The sequence below is a fragment of the Vigna angularis genome, chromosome 4, assembly GCF_016808095.1.
Source record: "Vigna angularis cultivar LongXiaoDou No.4 chromosome 4, ASM1680809v1, whole genome shotgun sequence".
NCBI lineage: Eukaryota > Viridiplantae > Streptophyta > Magnoliopsida > Fabales > Fabaceae > Vigna > Vigna angularis.
The window spans coordinates 11,029,832-11,053,947 of record NC_068973.1 but is presented as its reverse complement, the minus strand read 5'-3'; the positions used below and the strand labels follow the sequence as shown (position 1 = coordinate 11,053,947).

At 30.7% G+C, this 24,116-nt stretch overlaps 3 protein-coding genes across 3 annotated transcripts; all 3 read left to right on the top strand.

The window, feature by feature from the left end:
• The first annotated feature begins 368 nt into the window (after positions 1-368).
• LOC108330570 (polygalacturonase inhibitor) lies at positions 369-1,600 on the top strand. The gene has a single exon (XM_017565058.2). The coding sequence runs from the start codon at positions 409-411 to the stop codon at positions 1,486-1,488; it is 1,080 nt and encodes a 359-aa protein (XP_017420547.2). The 5' UTR covers positions 369-408; the 3' UTR covers positions 1,489-1,600.
• A 6,680-nt stretch (positions 1,601-8,280) lies between these two features.
• Positions 8,281-9,431, top strand: LOC108331135 (polygalacturonase inhibitor). The gene has a single exon (XM_017565765.2). It carries the CDS (start codon positions 8,323-8,325, stop codon positions 9,331-9,333), a length of 1,011 nt encoding a protein of 336 aa, XP_017421254.2. The 5' UTR covers positions 8,281-8,322; the 3' UTR covers positions 9,334-9,431.
• Positions 9,432-21,145: 11,714 nt separating this feature from the next.
• LOC108332058 (BURP domain protein RD22) lies at positions 21,146-23,430 on the top strand. The gene is made up of 3 exons (XM_017567162.2): positions 21,146-21,306; positions 21,395-21,500; positions 22,236-23,430. Exons 1-3 carry the CDS (start codon positions 21,268-21,270, stop codon positions 23,270-23,272), a joined length of 1,182 nt encoding a protein of 393 aa, XP_017422651.1. The 5' UTR covers positions 21,146-21,267; the 3' UTR covers positions 23,273-23,430.
• The last annotated feature ends 686 nt before the right edge of the window (positions 23,431-24,116 follow it).

Here is a 24,116-nt window from a genome sequence, read left to right as displayed (position 1 = left end):
ATGTCGTATCGTTAGTTTTTTTAACACCATAATAAAAAAGGACTAACGTGCATCGTTTTTGCGAGAAGTAAGATATTAGTAAACTTTTGAAAAAAAAAATAGGACAACTTTGATCAGAGCTTAAAAAAGAGAATCGGTATTAAACCTTAAAGAAAATACTGTTGCCGGAATTGTCTTTTTATTAAATGATGAATAGTAATGGTGTTTTTAAGTGCCTTTGTCTTTTACCTCTTTTTGCCGTGTATCTGTCAGAGTGAATAGAAAAAAGCTGTAAATAACGGGTACTGTTTGGCTAGGCAACCCCACATGGGTGATTTTGACGTGTGATGGCCACCAGCATCGGATACTATTTCCAATGTGGAAAACATGAAATGTCACTTGCCCTGCACCGTCGCCTCCTTGTTTAAAATGAGAGGAACGAGAAGCGTGTCGATGTACTTCCGGAACACAACTTGTGACTTCACATTCACAAGCAAAATGCGAAGCCTGTTAATGTTATTGGGACTATGCGTCCTAGTGTTGTCCCTTTTTCCAGTTGCATTATCGGAGCGGTGCCACCCACAGGACAAGAAGGTGCTCCTCCGCTTCAAAAAGGAACTCAACAACCCTTACTTCTTAGCTTCCTGGAACCCAAAAGAGGATTGCTGTGACTGGTACTGTGTCAAGTGTGACGACAGTAATAACCGTATCTACGATGTATTTCTAGTATCCTCTTTTCCAGACCCCAATGTCACTGGCCAAATACCACCCTCTGTGGGTGACCTCCCTTACCTCGAGTCCCTTGACTTTCACAAGCTCCCCAACCTCGTCGGCCCAATTCCGACAACCATCACCAAACTCACCAAACTGAAATTTCTCTCTATCACCAATACTGGTCTCTCAGGCCCGATCCCTGAATTTCTGGGCCAGATTAAGACCCTCGAGTATATCGCCCTTTCCTTTAACAACCTCTCGGGCTCCATTCCCAGCTCACTTTCCCAGCTGCCTAATCTCGGGTCTCTACAGTTGGACAGGAACAAATTGACGGGCCCAATCCCGGCCTCTTTCGGCTCCTTCAAGAAGCCCGGGCCAGATCTCAAACTCTCTCACAACCAACTTTCCGGGGCCCTTCCCCGTTCCTTGGGCAACCTAGATCCAGACAGGATAGACTTGTCAAGGAACAACTTCGTAGGCGATGCTTCATTTCTTTTCGGGAGCAAGAAAAAGATTCAGGTACTTGACCTTTCCAGGAACGCCTTCTCCTTTGATCTGTCTCCTGTGACGTTTCCCAAGAAAACCTTGATTTGGTTGGATATCAATCACAATAAGATTTATGGAAGCCTTCCAGTGGCGTTGACCAAAGTGCAAAATTTGCAGCAGTTGAACGTCAGTTATAATCCTCAGTTGAAGGGCCAAATTCCACAGGGTGGGGAATTGCATAGATTCGATAAATATGCCTTCTTTCACACTAAGTTGTGTGGCTCTCCACTTCCGCCCTGCACCAATTAAAATAAGCTTTCTATTTTCCTACTAAGTTGTGTGTCTCCCTACTTTCGCCCTCCATCTGTAAGATTAAACAAGGAAATCGTTCCACTTTGAATAAAATAAGTTTTATATTTTCGCTCTCTGATTTCAAGTTTATGTATGAGCTTTTCAGGATATACAATGGTGTTCAGGAAGACTGTCTTCGATGAAAAATATTTATAATCAATAGTTTTATAGAAAGTTCTTAATGAAATATATAATATTAATTAAATATGAGTATAATCATATAAGGAACTTTTTCTGGATGTTTTACCTGTATTAGTACACTTCTTCTCCAACTAAAACATTATTAAAGTACATGTTAAGTTATTGAGAAAAAAATTTAGTGGAAACACTACTAATGAAATCTTAACTTTAGTCACGTGAGAAACTAATATCACTCTAATCCAAAATTTTAAAATAATAGAAAAATAAAAAAATTCAGAAAAATTAAAATTTTTGACATAAAAACACAAGAGGAAGAGTTGATCCCTTTCTGATTTATATATATATATATATATATATATATATATATATATATATATATATATAACTTTCAAACAAACTCTCCAAACCAAAGAGCAAAATAGTTAAAACACATTTTACATACAAGAATTGAACTTATAATCACGAATCCATGAAAAAAAACACTCCAACCATTTATGTATATCTTACTTTCTATAATATTATTAGAAAATAAATTTTAAGTTTAATTCAATCTTCAAAATTTGCACTTCATTTATATATTATAATTTAGTTTTATTTCTAATTGTGAAATTTTAATATATATATTTTTTCTATTATTTTAATTTGTGATAACATATCCACCATTTTTCTAAATAAATATTTTTTTAAATTTTACGAAAGTAACTTTTTATATTAATTATAACACTGGTATAAAAGTGGTTATATTTTTTTAATATCCATTAAGATCTTAGTCGATATAAAAAATCTATATCATATACAAATTTAATATTTCCTTAATAAATTTTTTATATCGCTTCCAGAATAAAAAACAAGTGAACTTTTTATTTCAAAAATCAAATACTTTCTATATTTCTTGCTTCTATACTTATTTGCAAACTGGTATAAAAATCTTTTTAAGTGATATAAAAATATTTCTTCTTTTTTTGCAATAATGCGTCTTAAGTTTGACTTAAACACACTGATTTTAGATTTTGAAAATAAAAGATGTAGTTCAATTAAAATCCAATCCAAATCCTGGAATATAAAATTCAAAAATATAGATTTAAATCTAATTGTTTAAAATAAATATAAAGTAATATAAATTTAAATTATTATGAATTGAATTTCCAAATATAAATTTCTTTTCATCCTTATTTAAGATATGAACTGTGAAAAAAATTTGGAAAATCAGATTACACAATACTTTTTTAGGATACGGAAAACAAATGATGGTTGGTCCTTTTCAAGTTTGGAATAAGAAATTTACTAATGCAATGTATGTAATGATTTGCGCACGTTTTTTATATTCTTTCACGAATAGTGTTTTGGTACATTTGGATAAGAAAGTTGTGGTTGTCCACACGACAGTGTAACGTTTTTGAGATTTCAATAAAATAATGTATCCAATATGTGTAAAGTGAATCCCTCCATGTCAGAGGTAGATTTCTTTTATTTACTTTATCTCAGTTTCTTCTCTTCTTCATATTTGAGCTATCATTCAATTTAATTTTTCGTATTCAATCATTTATATTCATCTCTCAAATGAATTATTTTCACCATGTTTTTTATGTTGTATAAACATAATAACAAATATCTCATCTATGACTTTTATAACAAATTACAATTTAATATCATTAATGCTTTCTAGATATGATATTTGAAAATTAAATTTTCTTTTTCTTTTGAAAATAGCTCTTCAAGTAAAAGATAATAAAGTCAAAGTGGGCTAAAAATCATAAATCATAAATAATAAATTTTCAGAAAGAAGAAACCATAAACAATGTTTTCAAAAAATCAATACTTTACAAAGATAAATAAAGAACCTTAGTTGCAGAAAAATGCAAGATGAAAGATAAACACTAGTAGTACTTAATAATATAATTGGAATTAAAAATGTTGTTTTCTGGATCTTAACCATATATTTGCATGTTTACTCCCTATAAGTGATGAAAATCTTTTCATGTTGAATTTGTGTGGTGAAAACCAAACACAATAACATTGTGTTTGAGAAAATTTCAAATTCAAAGAACACAAATTTTAATTTTATGAAAATTTAAAGGGTAAATTTTACTTGAAACTCAGTTAAATTAAGCAAGAGGCTAGAATTTTGTTTTAGTTTAAACCAGCTAAATTATTTCATGTTTTCTCTTGAAAACAAACCATTTAATTTCAATAAAAAATTATTTTTGAGGAAAACTAAAACAAAGCTCATAAAACTTTGAATAATGATATTTTAACAATATTTTTTTATAACATTTTAATATCATTTATGTGTTATTATATAACTAGTCCATTTTAGTGTTTATGATTATTATTATTAATTATAAAATAATTTTAAACAAATAATAAAATGTGACGTAAATAATAGGCTTAAATGCTTACTTCGTCCTATATTAAAAGATGAAATTTTGTTTAGTATCCGGTTTTAAAAATGAAGACATTGGATCCTATGTTATGAAAAAGAGTATGAATAAGGTCCTCTCCGTTAAGTTGACAGCAACGGCGTTAAGTCCATGTTGATGTGGTTGTACTTTTTCTCTTTTCTCTTATGCTTTTCAGCTTTTTTTTTTCTCTTATTCAACTTTTTTCTCTGATGATTTGTTGAACTTATTCTTTCTTTGTAAACTTTATTCATATATTTTTTATACCATAAAAATCCAATATCTTTACTCTTAAAATCAAATACTAAACAAAAATTCACCTCATAAAAACGGAATAAGATTTTAAGCTTAAATAATATTAAAATGTTATCATTATTCTAAAACTTTCCTACGAAACTTTTTTTTTTCAGTACTTCTTTGTCTGATTGTCTAGGAAAGTTGTGATGGTACAAGTTGTGATGTTCCACACGACAAGCGTACTTATGATTTTGAAATTTTGATGTGACTGTTTTTTTACCCATATGGGTAAAGTAGTTTAAATGGGATCTGATATCATTTCAAATTTGCGTGGTGCATATCTCAAGATCTCTCATCATTAGAAAGAGTTTTCTAAAAATTATAAAGACAATTTTAATTTTAAAATTGTGGACAGTTAGATACAGCTTCACCCCAATAACAATTATTTAAAGAGATATATTTTTTCGGAGTTTTATTTTATTTTTTCAATTTTAAATTAATATCTTTAAATTCTAAATGATTATTCATAATAAAAATTCTATTTTTATTTTTTTTTAAATTTAAATAATTACTCATTATAAAAATTATATATGCTTTTATAGTTTTAGTGACTATTTTTATAAATTTAAATAATTATTTACATAGTATTTCTTATAATTTTTTTTTAATTTCAATAACTAAATTTATTTTATTTATAGCTATGTCTATAATTTTTTTTCAATTGTATCCTTTTAATTGTTATTTTTAAAATTTAAATAATTATTTATACCAATACACACAGAGGATATATCTCTATGATATCTACATATTATTAATGTGTTATACACACATTACATAATTCTTTTTTCCAGTTCTTCAAAATAATAAATTTTGGGTGATATGTTCTGTACAGAAATAAGGAGACTCTTCGGAGATAAATCCTGCCTTCTTAATTAAATTTGTTTTTCTCAATTTATCCTCAATTTTTTAATTCAGAAATTAGAAATTACATTTCATACTCAGTTGTCAATTTAAACAATATGGTTAGCATGACAGGTAAGGTCTCTAAAACAGTATTTGTCCAATTTAAAAACAATTTTTCAAAAATAAAGATTCAATTGAGACATCGAATAAGTAGGGGGCTTATCTGAGATTCTGGACGAAAAAAGTAACCTACCGAAATATTAAACCTTAAATATTTTAGAGTCATTATCCGGTTAAAATTAGAGAGTGGTTTGTCAATATTAAAATTTATGATTAAGAAGATAATTGTGATAAAAAGTTATTGTGTATATATGTTTCAGTAGAATAGTTGAGGCCGAGATATAGGTGTGATAAATCACCTCTGCTCCTTCCAGTTGTGCAATTATCCTCACGTCTTCTTCCTATGTAGAATTCTTTGAGGGAAAATGGGTTGGGTACCTGCAAAGGCACTGCGACGCTCAAGTCAGAAAAAAGGGTTTGACAGAACCTTTTTTAGTTCAAAATGAAGAAGAAAATCAATATTCTCTTTCTTAATTTCTCTCAGGGGAAAAACGTACCTTTTTTCCTTCTGCTTTTTCATATTTATCCTAACAATTAAAATAAACCGTTTACCTAAAAATCCGGTTGGTTAGAGAATCTGACTATCTGGAAAACACAACCGTTATGTCGTGCTTGATACTAGGTCAGTTGACTCCGTGATTTGCGACATTATGGCCGGATATTTCCAACCGTTTGTTCCTTAGTTTCTTAGGATTAATATGTCAATGTTGACTAAAATTGACCAATCGTTCTTTAGTTCAATCAACAAACGATCGTTAGACAGCGATCGCTGAATGATGATTGATACTAAGGGCGGCGATGACAAACATATGATATCCCTGAACGATCGTTCTACACGATCGTTAGATAGCGATCGCTGAATAATGATTGATGCCAAGAGCGGCAATGACAAACATATGATATCCCTGAATGATCGTTCTACCTAATAGGTGGACGATCGTTCAGGGATGACCATAAGATAGCTCGCCACTATGTGCTTTATTTATTTATCTTCAGTGGTCGCCTGGATTATCAGTCGATTGGCTCAAGTATCCTACTATACAATATATAATAATACAATGATTCGATGAGAGATTGAATTTAAATTATAAAAATATGAAATATCATTGATAGTAATTATAAAATGGGTTATAGTCTACATTTGTAGAAAATATAGTTTCTCTTCATCGCTATCATAAGAGAAAACAAAATCATTATTTGAGGTCCTATAATTTGGAATATCACATACTTGTTGTTATTAATATCATTATCTACATCACTCAGAATGACAAATTGAGGTATGTTTCTGCATTCTGTTTCATCATGAATTAGTGTATGAGTTCATTAAGGATTAACATATATTATTGTACTATGAATTTTTTATCTATATATAAATAAAATTACTTGGTTAGAAACAATTATTTTTTGACAGAAAATTCTCCTAATTATTATTAAGAGCAATCATACTCGATTCATGTGTGACTTTTGAAAATGTTGAAATTTGGGTTTCTTACGAATATACATATAATGCAGCTTAAAATTGGCGGTTTCAAAATTCATGATAAAAATTATTTTGGAAGTTTTTATCTTTTTTATTTTATTATATATCACTTTTCTTTGAATTTGGTACATCAACGTGTAAAATTTGGCAACATAGAATTAAACGAGTTAGTTGAATCAAGAAGTCACCAAAGTGACCTCTCTTGGGTAGATTGTTCATAAGAAATGTTAAATGTTTGTGTTTTTGTTTATCCATATGAGTATTGTTTGATCCAAAGGAAGATTTATACTTGAGCAAATTGCATATACACATGTGATGTAAACTTGTGATAATAGTGATGTTTTGCTTCTCAATAATAAATCAATCTAAAGATAGATTTGTTGTTTGACATGTTTTATTATCAATGTTTGATCATTACAATACCATATTCCTAACAAATAATATTATTGTTGAAAGATTTGATATTAATGGTGCATTAGTTAAGTATCTTGACATTGATTATATCATTATTTGAATGTATTGTTGATTGAATTTTGTTTATGATGGGAGCATAACTACATTTATTTTGTTTTCAATTAAGCTACTATTGTTTCAATATCTACTAATCTGAATTTAATTTAAATTCTTAATGGAACAAATATTAAAGATTGAAAAGAGAACAAGAACTTTAGTACTTCTGAATACATGAAAGGTTATAGGACATGGGATCACTCAAATTGTATGAGTTTTATGATCATTAAGCACAACATTTATGAAGTTTTTAAGAGTAATATCTATAAGGAGATAACAAGTCCTAAATATTTTTTTACTAAAATTGAAAAGCACTTTGCAAAAACAAATACTTTTATTTAGAGCTTGATTTCCTTGAATATAAAAGAATATTTTGGTAAATTAGGGATTAATACGGATATAAGTATATATAAATAGTATGATATATGTACTGTCCTTCTAACACACGAATATAAAAATATTCATGTCCGTTACATTAGGATGTCTATTTATAATTTTTTTTTTATTTTTGTGGATTTTATCTAAAAATATTTACGAATCTTTTTATATGCATGCATGTGAGTTCGCATTAATGAGAAGTGTGTTAATGATACACCATATAACACTTATTTAAAAAAGAGATTTCTATAAACAATTTTAATTTTAAAACTGTGTACAATTGGATTCTGCTTCATCCCAATAACACTTACTTAAAAAAGAATACTGTTTTCCGAAATTTTCTTTTCATTAAATAATGAATAATACATAAATATAATGACATTATTAGTCCTTTAGTTTTTTTTTTACTGGTGTGTATCTGCCAGCACCGAAAAGAAAAAAAGCTGTAAATCACGGGTACTATTTGGGTAGGCACCCCACCACTAGCATCGGATATTATTTCCAATGTGGAAAACGTGAAATGTCTCTGGGCTAGGGCTAAGAACCGTCGCATTGTTATTTAAAATGAGAGGCATGTTGTACCTCTTGAACACAACTTGTGACTTCCCATTATTCATAAGCAAAATGAGAAGGTTGTTAATGATGTTGGGACTATGCGTCCTAGTGTTGTCCCTGTTTCCAGTTGCATTATCGGAGCGGTGCCACCCACAAGACAAGAAGGTGCTCCTCAGGTTCAAAAGGGAACTCAACAACCCTTACTTCCTAGCTTCTTGGGACCCAAAAGAGGACTGCTGTGACTGGTACTGTGTCAAGTGTGACGACAGAAATAACCGTATCTACACAATATTTCTAAGATCCGATGAGCCAGACCCCAATGTCACCGGCCAAATACCACCCTCTGTCGGTGACCTCCCTTACCTCCAGGGCCTCAGCTTCCACAACCTCCCCAACCTAGTCGGCCCAATTCAGCCCACCATCGCCAAACTCCACAAACTAACCGGTATCTTTTTCTCCAATACTGGTATCTCAGGCCCAATACCTGAATTTCTGGCCCAGATTAAGACCCTCCAGTATATCGAACTTTCCTCTAACAGACTCTCGGGCCCCATTCCCAGCTCACTTTCCCAACTGCCTAATCTCATCTCTCTACAGCTGGACAGGAACAAATTGACGGGCCGAATCCCGGCCTCTTTTGGATCCTTCAAGAAGCCCGGGCCAGATCTCATCCTCTCTCACAACCAACTTTCCGGGCCCATTCCCGCTTCCTTGGGCAACCTAGACCCAGACAGGATAGACTTGTCAAGGAACAACTTCGTAGGCGATGCTTCATTTCTTTTCGGGAGCAAGAAAAAGACTCGGGTACTTGACCTTTCCAGGAACGCCTTCTCCTTTGATCTGTCTCGTTTGACGTTTCCCAAGGAAACCTTAACTTGGTTGGATATCAGTCACAATAATATCTATGGCAGCATTCCAATGGCGTTGACGAAAGTGCGATATTTCCAGCAATTGAACTTCAGTTTTAATCCTGGCTTGAAGGGTCAAATACCGCAGGGTGGGGGATTGCAAACATTCGATAAATATTCATATTTTCACACTAACTTGTGTGGCTCTCCACTTCCGCCCTGCACCAAATAGATTAACAGATTACTTCCACTTTCAATAACATAAGTTTTCTGTTTTCCCACTAAGGGGTTCGTTCCAGTTTGAATAAAATAAGTTTGAGCTTTTCAGAATATACAATGGTGTTCAGTGTTGAGAAATTAAAGTATGTTTCTCGTACTAATTTTATTCGTCTCAGTAAGATTGTCTTCGATAGAAGATATTTATAGTTAATAGTTATAATCAGTAGTTTTATGGAAAGGTTAGGGGCTCAAAACAAGGGGAAAAGATAAAGGAAATATAAAGACACAGAAAATACTTAAGGTCAACTGAAAAAGAAAACGTTTCGAATCATTAAAACTTAATTGAATTTGATATTTTGAACAATACTAATATATTAAGTAATTGCCGCAAATACGAATCTTATAAAATCAAATAAAAATTCTACTTGAATCATAGTACGATAAAATCATTTATTTAACGATATGATATATTATATTTACTTGACTTCTTTTATATTCAGTTGAATTTGAATATATATTAATAACTATTTTTTTCTCATAAAAATTGTAATTAAGTATTATTTATTAAATAAATAAAAATAAAATATTATTTAAAATTACATGGTGAATAAGTATTACAGTTAAAATAAGCCTAAAATGAATAATTTTATAAAACCAGCTTATTCATATAATTTACTTTAGCCTGTACTTTATTTTAAGGGTCGTCCACTCTAAAAAGCATGGTTTCCAAGTTTAGAATTATAAATTGATTTGTTTTTAAGCTTTTTAGCGTAAAATTATAACTATTTTTACACACTTTAAGTAATAATAAATGTATATGACAGTTTTACCTGCCTCTCTTCCTCTAAAGCTATAAGCGATTTGACACACTTAAACTTTTTATATTTATTTAACATTTTTTTTACTTTTTATTATCTTTTTCTTTGGAAAAATATAAAAACTTATATTTTATGACCATTATTTTACAAATGTAAAAGTATGTTATAGTATCATTATTTCTATAAGTATATTGGGTATCTGTCTCAAACTCATCTTCTCATCTCAAATAGAAAAAATAAGAATGTTTTGTTCATTATATGTTTGAAAACTGGATTGTAGGTGATATTGATGACAGCTCAAGCTGCCTTACCTCCAGAGCTTTACTGGCAAAAGATGCTTCCAAACACACCAATCCCCAAAGCAAGACCTTGCCAAGCTTGGTTAGTTACTCAGAAAATTAAGGACAAAAAAGTTTATGTTAAGGCCACTTTTACAGATCCAGAAATTTTAATGGTAGAACAGTCTTCGTATATATAAACAAGAAAAGTAGAAATGTTTTCTTTTTTCAATTTTTAACAGTACGTAACATTCAACAAAAAATAAGGCTTAACTTGGTTACTGATTTGGTTATATTAGACCTGAAACCTTCTCTGGTTTGCAAAATAGGTTACTGATTTGGTTTCTCTAACTTGCTGCTGTATCCTTAAATAAGTAGGCATGTGACCTACATTATTGTGTGTATCTATTGTGTTATTACTTTATGGAATAATGTAATATTTTTTTTTAAGTATTTAGACAAATTTGGTATAGTAATTACGAAAATAGATAAATTTGAAAATTGGGGTATAATAATCTTGTTGATTGATCTAAGATAAAGTACGTTTAGTTAAAAATTGACATGTATAAGTCAGGTGATTTTCATGCTATATATTTCATTATGAGTTTATGTATTTTGGTTGTCAATATTAGTAATTATTGTTGGATTTAATTATGATTAATATAATGAAATCATTTCAGTTCTATGTAATGATATAATTAATAGACAAGATTATTTAATTATACCTAAGAAATATAATGACAAACTTTGAACTGAAAGAGTCTAACATTGTAATGTTACATATGTGATCAATTTTGTTAGAATTTTTGCGTCATATATATTATTTAAATGTGATAAGGTTATTATTTGATTAATTAAAATTGTAAAGTGATATGTTAATGTTAAGTTTAACACTAAGTATAATTTTCATGAAAGGTTCTCGTATAAATACCTAAAATAATATTCTAATTTGATGAGGGGTTGAATTAAAATTATTAAAATCTAGAATGCGATTGACAATATTATGTAACATTATGATTCCCGTTTGTAAAGAATGTAACATTATCTATTGTATTAAGATTTTTTTCTCTCTTCATTCCATCAAGAATGTAAACAAAAGCAGTATCTCAAACCTCTACATTTTGAAGATGACATACCCAGTACTATTTATCAACATGTCAATGAAAAATTCAAATACATTTCCATATTCTATTTTTATCATGAATGAATATATGAGTTCATTAAGATATGATTTTGCTGTATTTTGTATTTATATATAGATAATAAAACATGTGGTTAAATTTTTGTTAGAAAATTCTTTCACCTCAAAAATAAACTATCATATCACATGATTCTTTCAAATGAGAGGAATGAAAAGCGTGTCAATGTACCTCTAGAACACAACTTGTGACTAGGGATGTCAATAGAACATGGCAGGTACGAGTAGTAGCTTTACACTACCCTCCCCACTAGATAAATATCCATCTCGTATTTGTCCCTATATTCATGCGAGTATCGTTGTTGTGCGCCTGAGGAAGAAGAAATGCAACCACTAGCGATGATGGAAGCAGAGAAAGAGGGGGAGAAGATGAACAACGAAACACAATTTATGGAATTTAAATAGGATATTGCCTTGATTCTCCACTTAATCGAGGCAATAACTACCTTACTACCTCGGTCAAAAAACCATCCGAAACGTAAACCCTCCAGAAAATTAAAAAAAAAATTGTTAATTACTATATGCATCGGTTACCTTCAAAACCGAAGCATAAACACCATATTGCTTCAGTTTGAGAACAATCGATGTCGTAGAGCCTACGACAGAACAAGGGTTGTAGTGCAGTGCAAACACGCTGTCAGGTGAAAAGTCCTGGTAGCAGTCTTTTCTGTCTCGGTTGCTCGCAGAACTGAGGCAGTATCCCTAATTCCAAAAGACTGTCAGGTGAAAAGTTCTGTTTGCATGTTGGTGACATGGTTTTCTACCTCTGTTGTTCTCAAAACTGAGACAATATCCCTCTTTCGACATCGATTTTGGACAACCTAGACATATAATTTCGCTAAAACTATAAAATTGTCATTGCGCTTTTATATGATTCGGTAAAATCGATACGTATATAACGCATCCAAATCCCTTTTTTTACTAATGACATTACATCGGTTGGACTATAACCGATGTAATTTGTATGTCTTTTTTGTTCAATTTCTTCATTAACTTGTATGCATTACATTATTTATGACAATAATTGATGTAATAGATCCCTCAACATTTCTCTCTTGATTTGGACATATTATTGAGACTATATTTGATTTAATATGCCTCTCACTGTGACTTATTTTAAATCGTTTTCGCAACAAATGTTACATTGATAAAGTGAATAACCATTATAACTTTTATGCATATTATATCGATATATGAACCGATGGATAAAAGGTTTTATTTCCATCGGTAACTTACTCGATGTAAAATGTTGAAAATAAATGGTGTAATACATGTTAAGAGCTTTTCACGAGATTTTTTGATAGACTTGAAGTAGTAAATATTTCGCTGCAATACCGAAAAAAATTATAAAGATGTTTGTGAAGTACAACATTAGATTATGTGCATATCATTTTACTAGGACTTCACTTATCAAACCAATGAAACGAACACAATACAATAAAATGAACACAATACGAGGCCAAACACTTGATTTTTGTTGAACTTTACTCTAACACATCATAATTTTAATCCTATAAGAAAATTTGATCAAATAAAATAAAAAACATAATAAAAAAATATAGGTTTAATAGGTTCGGAGGTCCTTATATTTGTGGGTTCGTTTCAATTGGGTCCTCCAATTTTGAAAGTGATTAATTTGGTCCCTAATCTAACAAAATTGAGTCAATAATACCCTTTTCGTTAAATATAATGGACGGCGTTAACTTTTTAAACATGTGGCATGTTGAGGCATCCTTTTATTTGCAGGTGGCACAGTTTTATTTGAAGGATGCTTCAACATACCACATGTTTAAAAAGTTAATGACGTCTATTGCATTTAACGGGAAGGGTATTATTGACTCAATTTTGTTAAATTAGGGACCAAATTGATCACTTTCAAAATTGGAGGACCCAATTGAAACGAACCCACAAATATAGAGACCTCCGAACCTATTAAACCAAAAATATATTAACAATGTTGCTAGTATAAGATGAAGACGAAGGAGTGATGACTTTACATTTATGTTTTTTTTATTACATTATCATTTATTATAAACTTATATTAAAAATATTTAGTATAAATTGTACTATAATACTAATTTATCACATTTATACTAATTTAATATTAAGATTTTGTATGAAAAAAATAAATAAATGCAGTTACAATGTACTAATTTTTTTATGATCATAAACGATATTAAAAAACTTTATTATAAATATAATATATAATAATATTTTGTGAAATTAGGATTACGTATTATGAATAAATAAAAATAAAAAGTTTGGTAACTGTAATATAAATATGTAATAAAAAAATTCTAAAATAAATATATTAAAATTACAAATGAAGAAATATTTCCATAGAATATGGTTGTGTTATACTAATATTTACTATAAAAATGAAATGACATCGTAGTTAAATTATAAGCTTTTTTTGTTTATTTATAAATTTTAAACACGACTTTAAGCATAAAATAATATAATCAGTTGTGAAGCATAAAATATTAAATACAGTGGTGAATTGTAAATTTAAAGTTTATAACTTATTTTTAGATGATTTGGATAGAGATAAATATAATTAATAAAAAATTTAGAAATTATAGGAGTTTACTTTTTAAAAAGCTTGGGAAATGGGTGACAAAACCGATTGGTTAGAGTATTTGGCTAACAAAAATATTGATAATGATGTTTTGGTGACGATTTTAATTTAATTCAATACTTACAACAATAAATAAAATGTCGTACTAAAGTAGCAACAATGAGGAGTGCATTTATGCACTAAATGTTGTGTTTGTTAACAATAACTATTCGGGAGTTTGTTCGACAAAAAGAGTATCATAGACATAGTTCTTGTAATACATAATGCACACCGAACAATCTATTGACATTATTTGGATGGGACCTAAGCATTAATTATATATATTTTTAAACAATTAGGGATGTCGTTGGAATATTGTCTAAACAAGTTAATCACTTGTATGAATGTAAGAGTACGATGATATTGTCCTTACGAATAATATCTAAATTTTGATGTATTTATCTAAATATGTATTAATTTAATAGGATGTATGGAAGAATACATTTAACATTTATTTCATCTATTTCATTTGAAATTATGTCTTGATTCGGTTGTTATGTTTGATTGCATTATGATTAATGTAACTCTTCAATTAAAACTTTTCAAATTTAGTATACACTTAACTGATGTTTCTGCATGACTTTCTTTTCTTCGTATAAAAGACAACAAAGTGAAAAGAAATATAAAGGACATAGTGAAATGTAGTACAATGAGATGGATTTTCCTTATGCCATCTTGATAACATGAATAATGGTTAAGTTGGAAGGGTAGGATGATGATGAAGATCCTATAATCCCAATCCTCGATGCAGTTGATAATAGACCATAAGGCCCTCTAAACATTAGTTGACCCATCTTGAATATATGCACCGTTTTTAAGAACAAACTAAGGAACTTAAGGATGCTTTTTTAATACAATGATTATCATTATTCTAATTACTTTTATTTTATTTCAATTATTGTTATTAAGTATGGCTTTTAATACTATTTCAATTAAAGATGTTTTGTATATTTATTTTAAGTTTTCAATTATTTTTTATTTTTCTTTGTATATACTTTTATAACTAGAATTTAAATTATAATTTACTTTATGAAAATACATTATTAACTGGATTCCAACCACTCAGGTCTGATTCCCTTTGCGCCATGGCCGCCACCTACACCATATTCATAACGGGGTTCAAAAGGAAAAAGCCTTGATCAATGATAACCTAACAACCAAGTTGGATTTTGTTATGGATGTAATGGTGATATGATAAGACATAATTAGTCTAATTGTACTAAACTATATCTATACTATAAAATCTAAATTATTTTTATTAAGAACTGAATTATACTGTTTTGTTGTTCAATTTAAAAAATTGAACTTTTCTATTAGCAGTTAACTGTTTCAAATGGTAAACCGTATAATAGTTATCAAAGTAAACTGCAATTCTACTTGCCATAGCAAACATACAAAAACTGTCTGTTTTTACTTGTTTTATAACACTCAAAACTTAAATAAAATTTAATTGCATAGATTACATTAAAAAAACTGATCATAAAAACCTTAGTCAAAATCTATCTATGTATAAATTTCAGTACAAGTACAAATAATAATAAACTAGTATGATATATAATTATGAAAAATAGGATATACAAATATAAATTAATACAAATAACTAAGTTACATGTTTTATAAGAAAAAAATAATTCATACCAATTTGTAAATAATATTAAATGTGTCTTTTCTTTTTTATCTTAAAACTATTTCGAAATAAGTTTGAAAATTTTATTTAAATTCTTAATTTAAATAAAATTTAATTTCATAGATCACATTAAAAAAATTGATAGAAAAACCTTAGTCAAAATCTATCCATGTATAAATTTCAATAGTATAATAATTTTGAGTAAAACTAAAAATAATAATAGACTAGTATGATATATAATTATGAAAAGTATGATATACAAATATAAATTAATACAAATAACTAAGTTATATGTTTTATGAAAAAAAATAATTCATACCAAGTTGTAAATAGTATTAAATGTGTCTTTTCTCTTTTATCTTAAAACTATTTCGGAATAAGTTTGAAAAGTTTATTTAAACTCTTAGAGTATTTTTTTAAACTAACTTAAAACTGTTCTTTTAGAAATATAATTTAGGATAATTGTTTATTTAAAATCACTTTTTAAATATGTTATTTGATAAAAAAAATTATTATGTTTTCATTATGTTTGGGTGGAGCCGCAGTTTATTTTAATCAAGTTGTATGTTCTTACATTTTTAAATAAGTTTTAAAATAGTTAACTGAACTACTAATAAAAAAGGTTCAGTTTTTTTTAAATTGAACTACAAAACAGTATAATTCAATTTTTAATAAAAATAATTCAGTTTTTATAGTATAATATAGTATAAATAATCTATAGTTTAGTACAGTTAGGTTAATCATGCCCAACCCTAGGTATAAGTCTAATTGGCTCTAAGGGAGGGGTTTGTATGTTGAAAGGCAAAGTTTGTTATATTGTATTTGTTTCCAATACCTTTCTTAGGGCAAGAGGATTACAACAGGCTGAGGCCATTGAGCTACAGGGGGCATATGTCTTTGTCTTGGCTTTTTCTTTAGTTAGTCGAGCAAGCTATGAGAATGTGCTAACTACCGCATTGATGAGATCCTCAAATGCGATACAAGACATCTGGAAGACCAACTACAAATAAAATTCGTAATGAGATGGATCAATCCACTTCAGATCAGCCGAAAAAATGTTCTTACTATCGCAACGAAGGTCATCATAGGGGTACATGTCAATTTCATCAATAGTTATTTATTAATCTTACCATTTTGTAACCCCTTCACTAATTAATAAATTAGTATTAATTATCTTATAAATTTTGTTTTAGGTTTTATTTTGTTTTTCAATTCCATAAATTATAATGACAATTTCCTTTTTGCGTAACACAATCAACAAAACAAAAATGTCAAGAACCAAAAAAAATATTTCATTCAACACCAAAATGCCTTTGGTAATTGATTACAACCATGGTGTAATCGATTACCAAAGACATTTTTGCCTATATAGGGTGAAGTCGTGCCCCCCTACACGACTTCAGCACATTGTAATCGATTACAATGCTTGGTAATCAATTACAACGACCAAAAGTCATTTTTGGGGTGTACAACTTCAACCCTAGTCAAAGCTACAGGGTGAAGTTGTGTAGGGGGACACGAATTCTTCATTTGAAGTCGTCTGGGCCCCCCACAACTTGCCTATTTTCGTAATTGAAAATGTTTTTGCTTAGATTCGTAATTTCTACCTAAAATTTGCCTAGTTTGTGGGCATGGAGATCTCGGAGAAGACAAACACTATATGGCTTATCATTCAGGTTTGATGCCCATGACTACTGAGCAACTACAAATCTTTCTTTATCAAATGTGTAGAGTTCATCACGTAATGAATTTTATGAAGTATTGGATCGAGTGCAGCTCAAAAACTCAGCAGGTATATTTAAGTACCATCTTATTCTTGCAATTGTTTGTACATGAAAAAAATACCATAGTATAATTCATCATTTAGAGGAATGCAATTTAAAATAAAATAAATTATGGTAGGTGGATCATGTTTGGATGATGTGCAATACTGTAAATCACTCATGCGTTACTCATATATCCTTTTTAACAACTTTTTTTCTAAATTTTAAGTAAAATATAATTCATGAAGTTGGTCATGTTTTTATTATTTTGTTGTTTCACATATCAAATAATTATGACCTCTTGTTAATGAAATGTAATGTAAAATAAGGATGTGGGTATTATATAGTATAAATGTTAAGACAAGACAACTGTAACACTAACAACCTTACATATGTTGGTTTCAGTTTCTCTTTTATAAAAGCCCAACACCTGTACATTCCATATGTTAGAAATACAATACACATTATACTCATATAGTTTAAGAGCTTCTGTGTTTTATCTCTCGGTTTTACATTTCCTACTTCTTTCTGCTACTCTCCTCTGTTCCATCAAATTGGTATCAGAGTTTGGTTCAACCCGTATAAGGCTTTATGCAGCCTATAGACTTGTGCTTCTTTTCTAGGGATGGATTTTGCCTATACTAATCCAGGTTTGATAATGCAACAGAAGAAGTATGCTGAAGATTTGCTAAAACGGTTCAACATGTCATCCTGCTTAACAGGTGTCCAACCAAGACGCTAGAAGGGAAGGTACCGCTTGAAGTATGGATAGGCACAAAGCTGACAGTTGACCACTTTAAGATCTTTGAATCACTTGCCTATGCACACGTACCAGATCAGAGAAGATCAAAACTGCAGGATAAAAGTGAAGCAATGATATTCATTGGGTATCACTCTATAGGAGCTTATAAGCTCTTCTATCCAATTAAAGAAAAAAGTCATCTTGAGTAGAGATGTGATGATTCTAGAAGGTGAGAGTTGGAACTGGAAGCAGAGGCAAACTAGTTTGGCTAAAACTATAATACATGGAGAAACTGATAAATTCAAATCAACTAAGCCAGAAGCAGCCTTTGGAAGTAGTGACAATTTGCACAATTCTGAGACACAGTCTGAATCTGTTAGGCCACAAAGACAACGTATGTTACCACAAAAACTTAGTGAATGTGAAGTGTACTCTGACACACACATTGGTGATGAAGGTGACTTGGTTCACATGGCATTATTTGCAAGAGCAGAACCAATAGATGAGGATGAAGCATTAAAGAAACCTGTGTGGAGAAATGCTATGATTGAAGAAATCAATTCCATTGAGAAAAATGGAACTTGGAAGTTAATTAATCTTCTAGGTGGGAAGAGAATCATTGGAGTGAAGTGGGTGTTCAAGCAGAAGCTTAAGCCAGATGGATCAATATCCAAGCATAAAGCAAGATTGGTTGCAAAGGGGTTTCTTCAAAGACAAGGATTGGATTTTTCAGAAGTGTTTGCATCAGTAGCTCGCATGGAAACAATTAGATTGGTAATTGTAGTGGCATGTGCACAAGGTTGGTCACTCTTCCAGCTTGATGTAAAGTCTACGTTTCTTCATGGACCCTTGGAGGAAGAGGTCTATGTCCAACAGCCTCCTGATTTCGTTGAAAAGGGAAAAGAAACACAAGTCTATAGGTTGCATAAAACCTTATACGGGTTGAAGCAGGCTCCTAGAGCCTGGAACAAAAGGATTGACTCTTTTCTCATCAAACTCAAATTCACAAGGTGTGTTGTAGAGCATGAAGTTTATGTGAAGGGAGGCACAGGTGAGAATCTATTGATCATATGTTTGTATGTGGATGACTTACTCATCACAAGATCAAATGTTGACCATATAGAAGAGTTTAAACGCATCATGGCTTCTGAATTTGAGATGACAGACCTAGGAAGATTGAGTTATTTTCTAGGGATGGAGTTTGCCTATACTAATGTAGGTTTGATAATGCACCAGAAGAAGTATGCTGAAGATTTGCTAAAACGGTTCAACATGTCATCCTGCAATGCTGCAAGGAATCCAATGAAAGTAAATTTGAAATTACTGAGAGATGAATCAGAGGAGGGAACATATGAAACTGGATTCAAGCAGATAGTATGCTCGTTGCGGTTTCTTTGTAACAGCAGACTAGAGTTGGCCTTTTGTATTGGCTTGATCAGTAGATTCATGGGGAGTCTGAAGAAATCTCACCTGTTGGCTGCTAAGAGAGTGTTAAGGTATATTCAAGGCACAATTGATCATGGAATACTATTCCCCATTGGAAGAAGGAAAGTTGAGTTAGAGTTGGTGAGATATAGTGATTCGAATCATGGTGGTGATCCAGTAGAAAGGAAGAGCACTTCCGGATACTTGTTTCTGTTGAATCATGCACCTATATCGTGGTGATCTAAAAAGCAACTGGTAGTTGCTTTATCCAACTGTGAAGCAGAGTATATTGCGGGAAGCTTGCCAAGGTGTGTGGCTAGAAGAATTATTAAAGGAGTTGGGGGTTCCTATGAAGTCTCCACTACACCTAAGAATAAACAACATTTCAGCCATAAATCTATCCAAGAATCCAGTAAGCCATGGAAGAAGCAAACATATAGAAATAAAGTATCACTTTATAAGGGATTTGGTGAGCAAAAGAAAAATTGCCCTAACATACTGGAGGACTAAAGAACAAATGGCTGACATCCTTACAAAGGCAATGAAGATTGAACGTTTTGAGTTGCTGAAGAAGAAGATTGGTGTTATCTCCCTGGATGCTTGTCTTAGAAGGGAGTATTAGAGTATAAATGTTAAGACAAGACACTTGTAACACTAACAGCCTTACATATATGTTGGTTTCGGTTTCTCTTTTATAAAAACTCAACACCTGTACATTCAATCTCATTCATCTTTATTCAAATCACCGGTAAAAGAAATTTAATTCATGTTTCCCTTCACTAATTTTCTTTTGTATTTAAAAGTTCTAATTAGAAAATTCACGTTTATTTTAATAATCGAACAACTTTTATAAAAGCAAATGGAAACGGTACAATCCAAATCCAATAACATTAGTTCTAATTAGAAAATTCACCTTTATTTTAATAATCTGGCTTTGATTTCTCTGTATGACACGGAATTAGACAGTTCCAAGAAAACTACAACGTATTCTGGCTTTGATTAACATATCGAGTAAAAAAATTAGCAACGCCAACTTTGCACGACTCTATACAAAAACAAAGCCAGTGATAATGAAAACACGACTAGTTGTAAATATCAACAAAATCAGGTAGAAACGTTAAATGTGAAGGAATCTGATACACAGCAAACATATATCGATCGCAGCAGAGGAAGAAACTTGGTGTAAAAATTTGTTGGTCCCCAGGCTAGCATCTATTATGTATGTATGTGTGTATAGGAAAAGATTTTAATTTAGCTTCTCAACGTAAAAAGAGGATTTCCTCTTTAGGAAGGAAAAATAACTAGTTCCCTTCCAAATATTCCTGTAAAATATATATGATAAACTAAGGGAATGAGGACCTGAGACTAACATAATCAGGCGCCCACTTACAAAGTTTCTATCTCCTGTCTATAAATATCTCTTGAAGTTTATATGTTTCTTCGTATCAGCTTCTCACCATTAACCACTTTGCTTCTGCTATGGAGTTTCACTGCCTTGCATTGTTTTTTTCTCTCATTGTGAGATTTAACTTTAGTTTTACATTTCTTCTCATTTCTATTATGTTTTTATATATTTAACTTAAGCTATGGATATTTGTATGAAAAGGTGATACTGATGGCTGCTCAGGCTGCCTTACCTCCAGAAGTTTACTGGGAAAGGATGCTTCCAAACACACCAATCCCCAAAGTAATCAGAGATTTTTCCAAGCTAGGTTAGTATACATTTTAAGGGCTTTTTTGTGAATTTTTGTTCATATTGAAATATTTCTATCTTCTCTCTACATTTAAATACAGGACCCTTTAATTTTTTTATTTTATTTTATTGTCCTTTAAAATTTCATTATCTTCCATTAAAAAGTTTATTACTAAAATATCCTTTATATTTATAAAACACAACTATTTCACCATTCTCTTCTATAGAGATATTGTCCTTATACATTTTTTTTCTACATTAGTTGCAAATATATTTTTGTTTTCAGTAAAAATAAATTTGTAAATTTATTCTAACTTTTCAACCCGTAATAATTTTCAATTCAGATAAAGATAAATGTGTACTAGTTAAATTATATAAACTATATGTATAATATATATTGTTTTTATTTTTAAAAACACTGGAATATTATATTCTTTTAATATATGAAAATAAAATTTATACATTTTACTGATGGTCACTATGGATTTCCAAATAATCTCTCAAATTGTCATGTAAACTTTTACTCTCAACAATTTATGGAGTTTCGAACTAATTAGTTCATTTTAAAATTTCAAACAGCCAAGCTAAACTTTTCAAATAAAGACAATTATGGAAGACACGAATTTGATTTTGTCTAAGTTACTCATAAGAAAATATGAACAAAGATGTAAGTGAAACATAAAAGGAAATGTAATGAAATTAAAAAATTTCTCTATGCCTATGGTATTAAGATGTAAGTGTCTCATATTGCAAGATGGTGCCAAAGAGATTTCATCACAAGAGAAATTCCCTTACTTCTATACCTATGGTATTAAGAAAAAGGAATTACAAGATGGTTTCCCTTACTTCTATACCTATGGTATTAAGAAAAAGGAATTACAAGATGGTGTCAGAGAGATTTCATCACAAGAGAAATTCCCTTACTTCTATGGCTATGGTATTAAGAAAAATGAATTAGAAGATGGTGTCAGAGAGATTTCATCACAAGACAGTTTTGTTTCCATAGATGGTGTAAAGAAAAATCAGTTCCAAGATGATTCCAAAGAAATTCCAGCGCAAGATGAGACAACTTATGACCCTCAATCGAAGGAAAATGCTGTTCTTCGAGGGATAGGCCCAGTTGCTAATCATCATCATCATGATCACTCAAAACCAAGTCTATTTTTCTTAGAAGAAGGATTGAGGCGGGGCACAAAATTGGATGTGCAGTTCCCTAAAAGAAAAATTGTAACCCCGTTGTTGCCCCGAGAAATTACAGAACACTTACCATTCTCATCAGAAAAGATAAATGAAATATTAGAGATTTTGTCTGTGAAGCCAGATTCTAAGAATGCTGAGAATGTGGAGGAAACTCTGAAGATCTGTGAAGAGCCTGCAATGAATGGTGAAGAAAAACACTGTGCAACTTCAGTAGAATCCATGGTAGACTTTGTCACTTCTAAACTTGGCAATAACGCCCATGTTACTTCTACAGAAATTGAAAGCAAGTCCCAAAAGTTCATAGTTAAAGATGGAGTGAAGATTTTAGCAGAAGAAGAGATAATTGCATGTCACCCAATGAATTACCCATATGTTGTGTTTTACTGCCATAAGATATCAAATAGCACTGCACATTTTATACCATTGGAGGGAGAAGATGGAACAAGGGTTAAAGCTGTAGCAGTGTGCCACAAAGACACGTCAGAATGGGATCCAAACAATATTGCATTCCAAGTTCTCAAAGTCAAGCCTGGGACCGGTTCTGTGTGTCATTTTTTCCCTGACGGTCATCTTATTTGGTATGCTAAATAGGGTTATAAGGCATGAAAACTGTCCTTAAATTAAATAAGGCATTTCTGGATTGTGTGATCATGTACTCTTTCAGCCTACAATATCTTTCTCTTTGTTCGGAATTATGTAAGATATCATGAATGTAAAAATGATGATGATGCGATGTATGGTTTGTGTTAGTTTTATGGTGCTATTTGAATTTTTAAACTTCCTTTCACATAATTAGATAGTGATCCAGATACATGTGAGCTGCAAACAAAAGACACTAAAAGCATCACTATGCTAAAACTTAATTGAGTGTGTCTTAAATTGCTTTATTGGATATACGATACCACTTTAATTCCAATGATTTGAATTTTAAGCAACTCTTAACATATAATAATAATTTTATATTCCCTTTATTTACACTTAATTTAGTAAGAAATTAAAATACTAATTTAATTATTTTAGTTCCTTTGTGTAAAACTTAAAAGTTCAAGGATGTGAAATTAACTTTGTATTCTGTATAATGAAACAATTCTTAATACAACCTTAACACATTCAATTTAAAAAATAAAATTGAAAAAAGAAATGAGAAATGGCACTGCATAAGAAAAAAACAAAAAACAAAACACTTCAGCACGTGCAGTTTCCAACCCCGTTTTGTGGTTGGTACTACTTACTATATATCTATTCCTTTAGTTCAACTTTCATGGACCATTTTATAAACTTACATATGTGGTTGAAACTATCAAATTAATACTACTTTTTAAGACAACTTCGGTATTATCAAATTAGTAGTCAAGAAAGTAGATATGGCTAAAGTAAGCTTAAGTCGTCTCCCAACGAATACGGAATTGCTTTTCAATATTTGAATCTTATGAAT

Excerpts from the sequence above, each read along its gene's own strand:
- LOC108330570 (XM_017565058.2), top strand. The coding sequence starts at position 409 with ATGAGAGGAACGAGAAGCGTGTCGATGTACTTCCGGAACACAACTTGT.
- LOC108331135 (XM_017565765.2), top strand. The coding sequence starts at position 8,323 with ATGAGAAGGTTGTTAATGATGTTGGGACTATGCGTCCTAGTGTTGTCC.
- LOC108332058 (XM_017567162.2), top strand. The coding sequence starts at position 21,268 with ATGGAGTTTCACTGCCTTGCATTGTTTTTTTCTCTCATT. Across the intron at positions 21,307-21,394 it reads CATTGTTTTTTTCTCTCATT|GTGATACTGATGGCTGCTCA; the intron begins GTGAGATTTAAC and ends TTGTATGAAAAG. Across the intron at positions 21,501-22,235 it reads CAGAGATTTTTCCAAGCTAG|ATGGTGCCAAAGAGATTTCA; the intron begins GTTAGTATACAT and ends TCATATTGCAAG.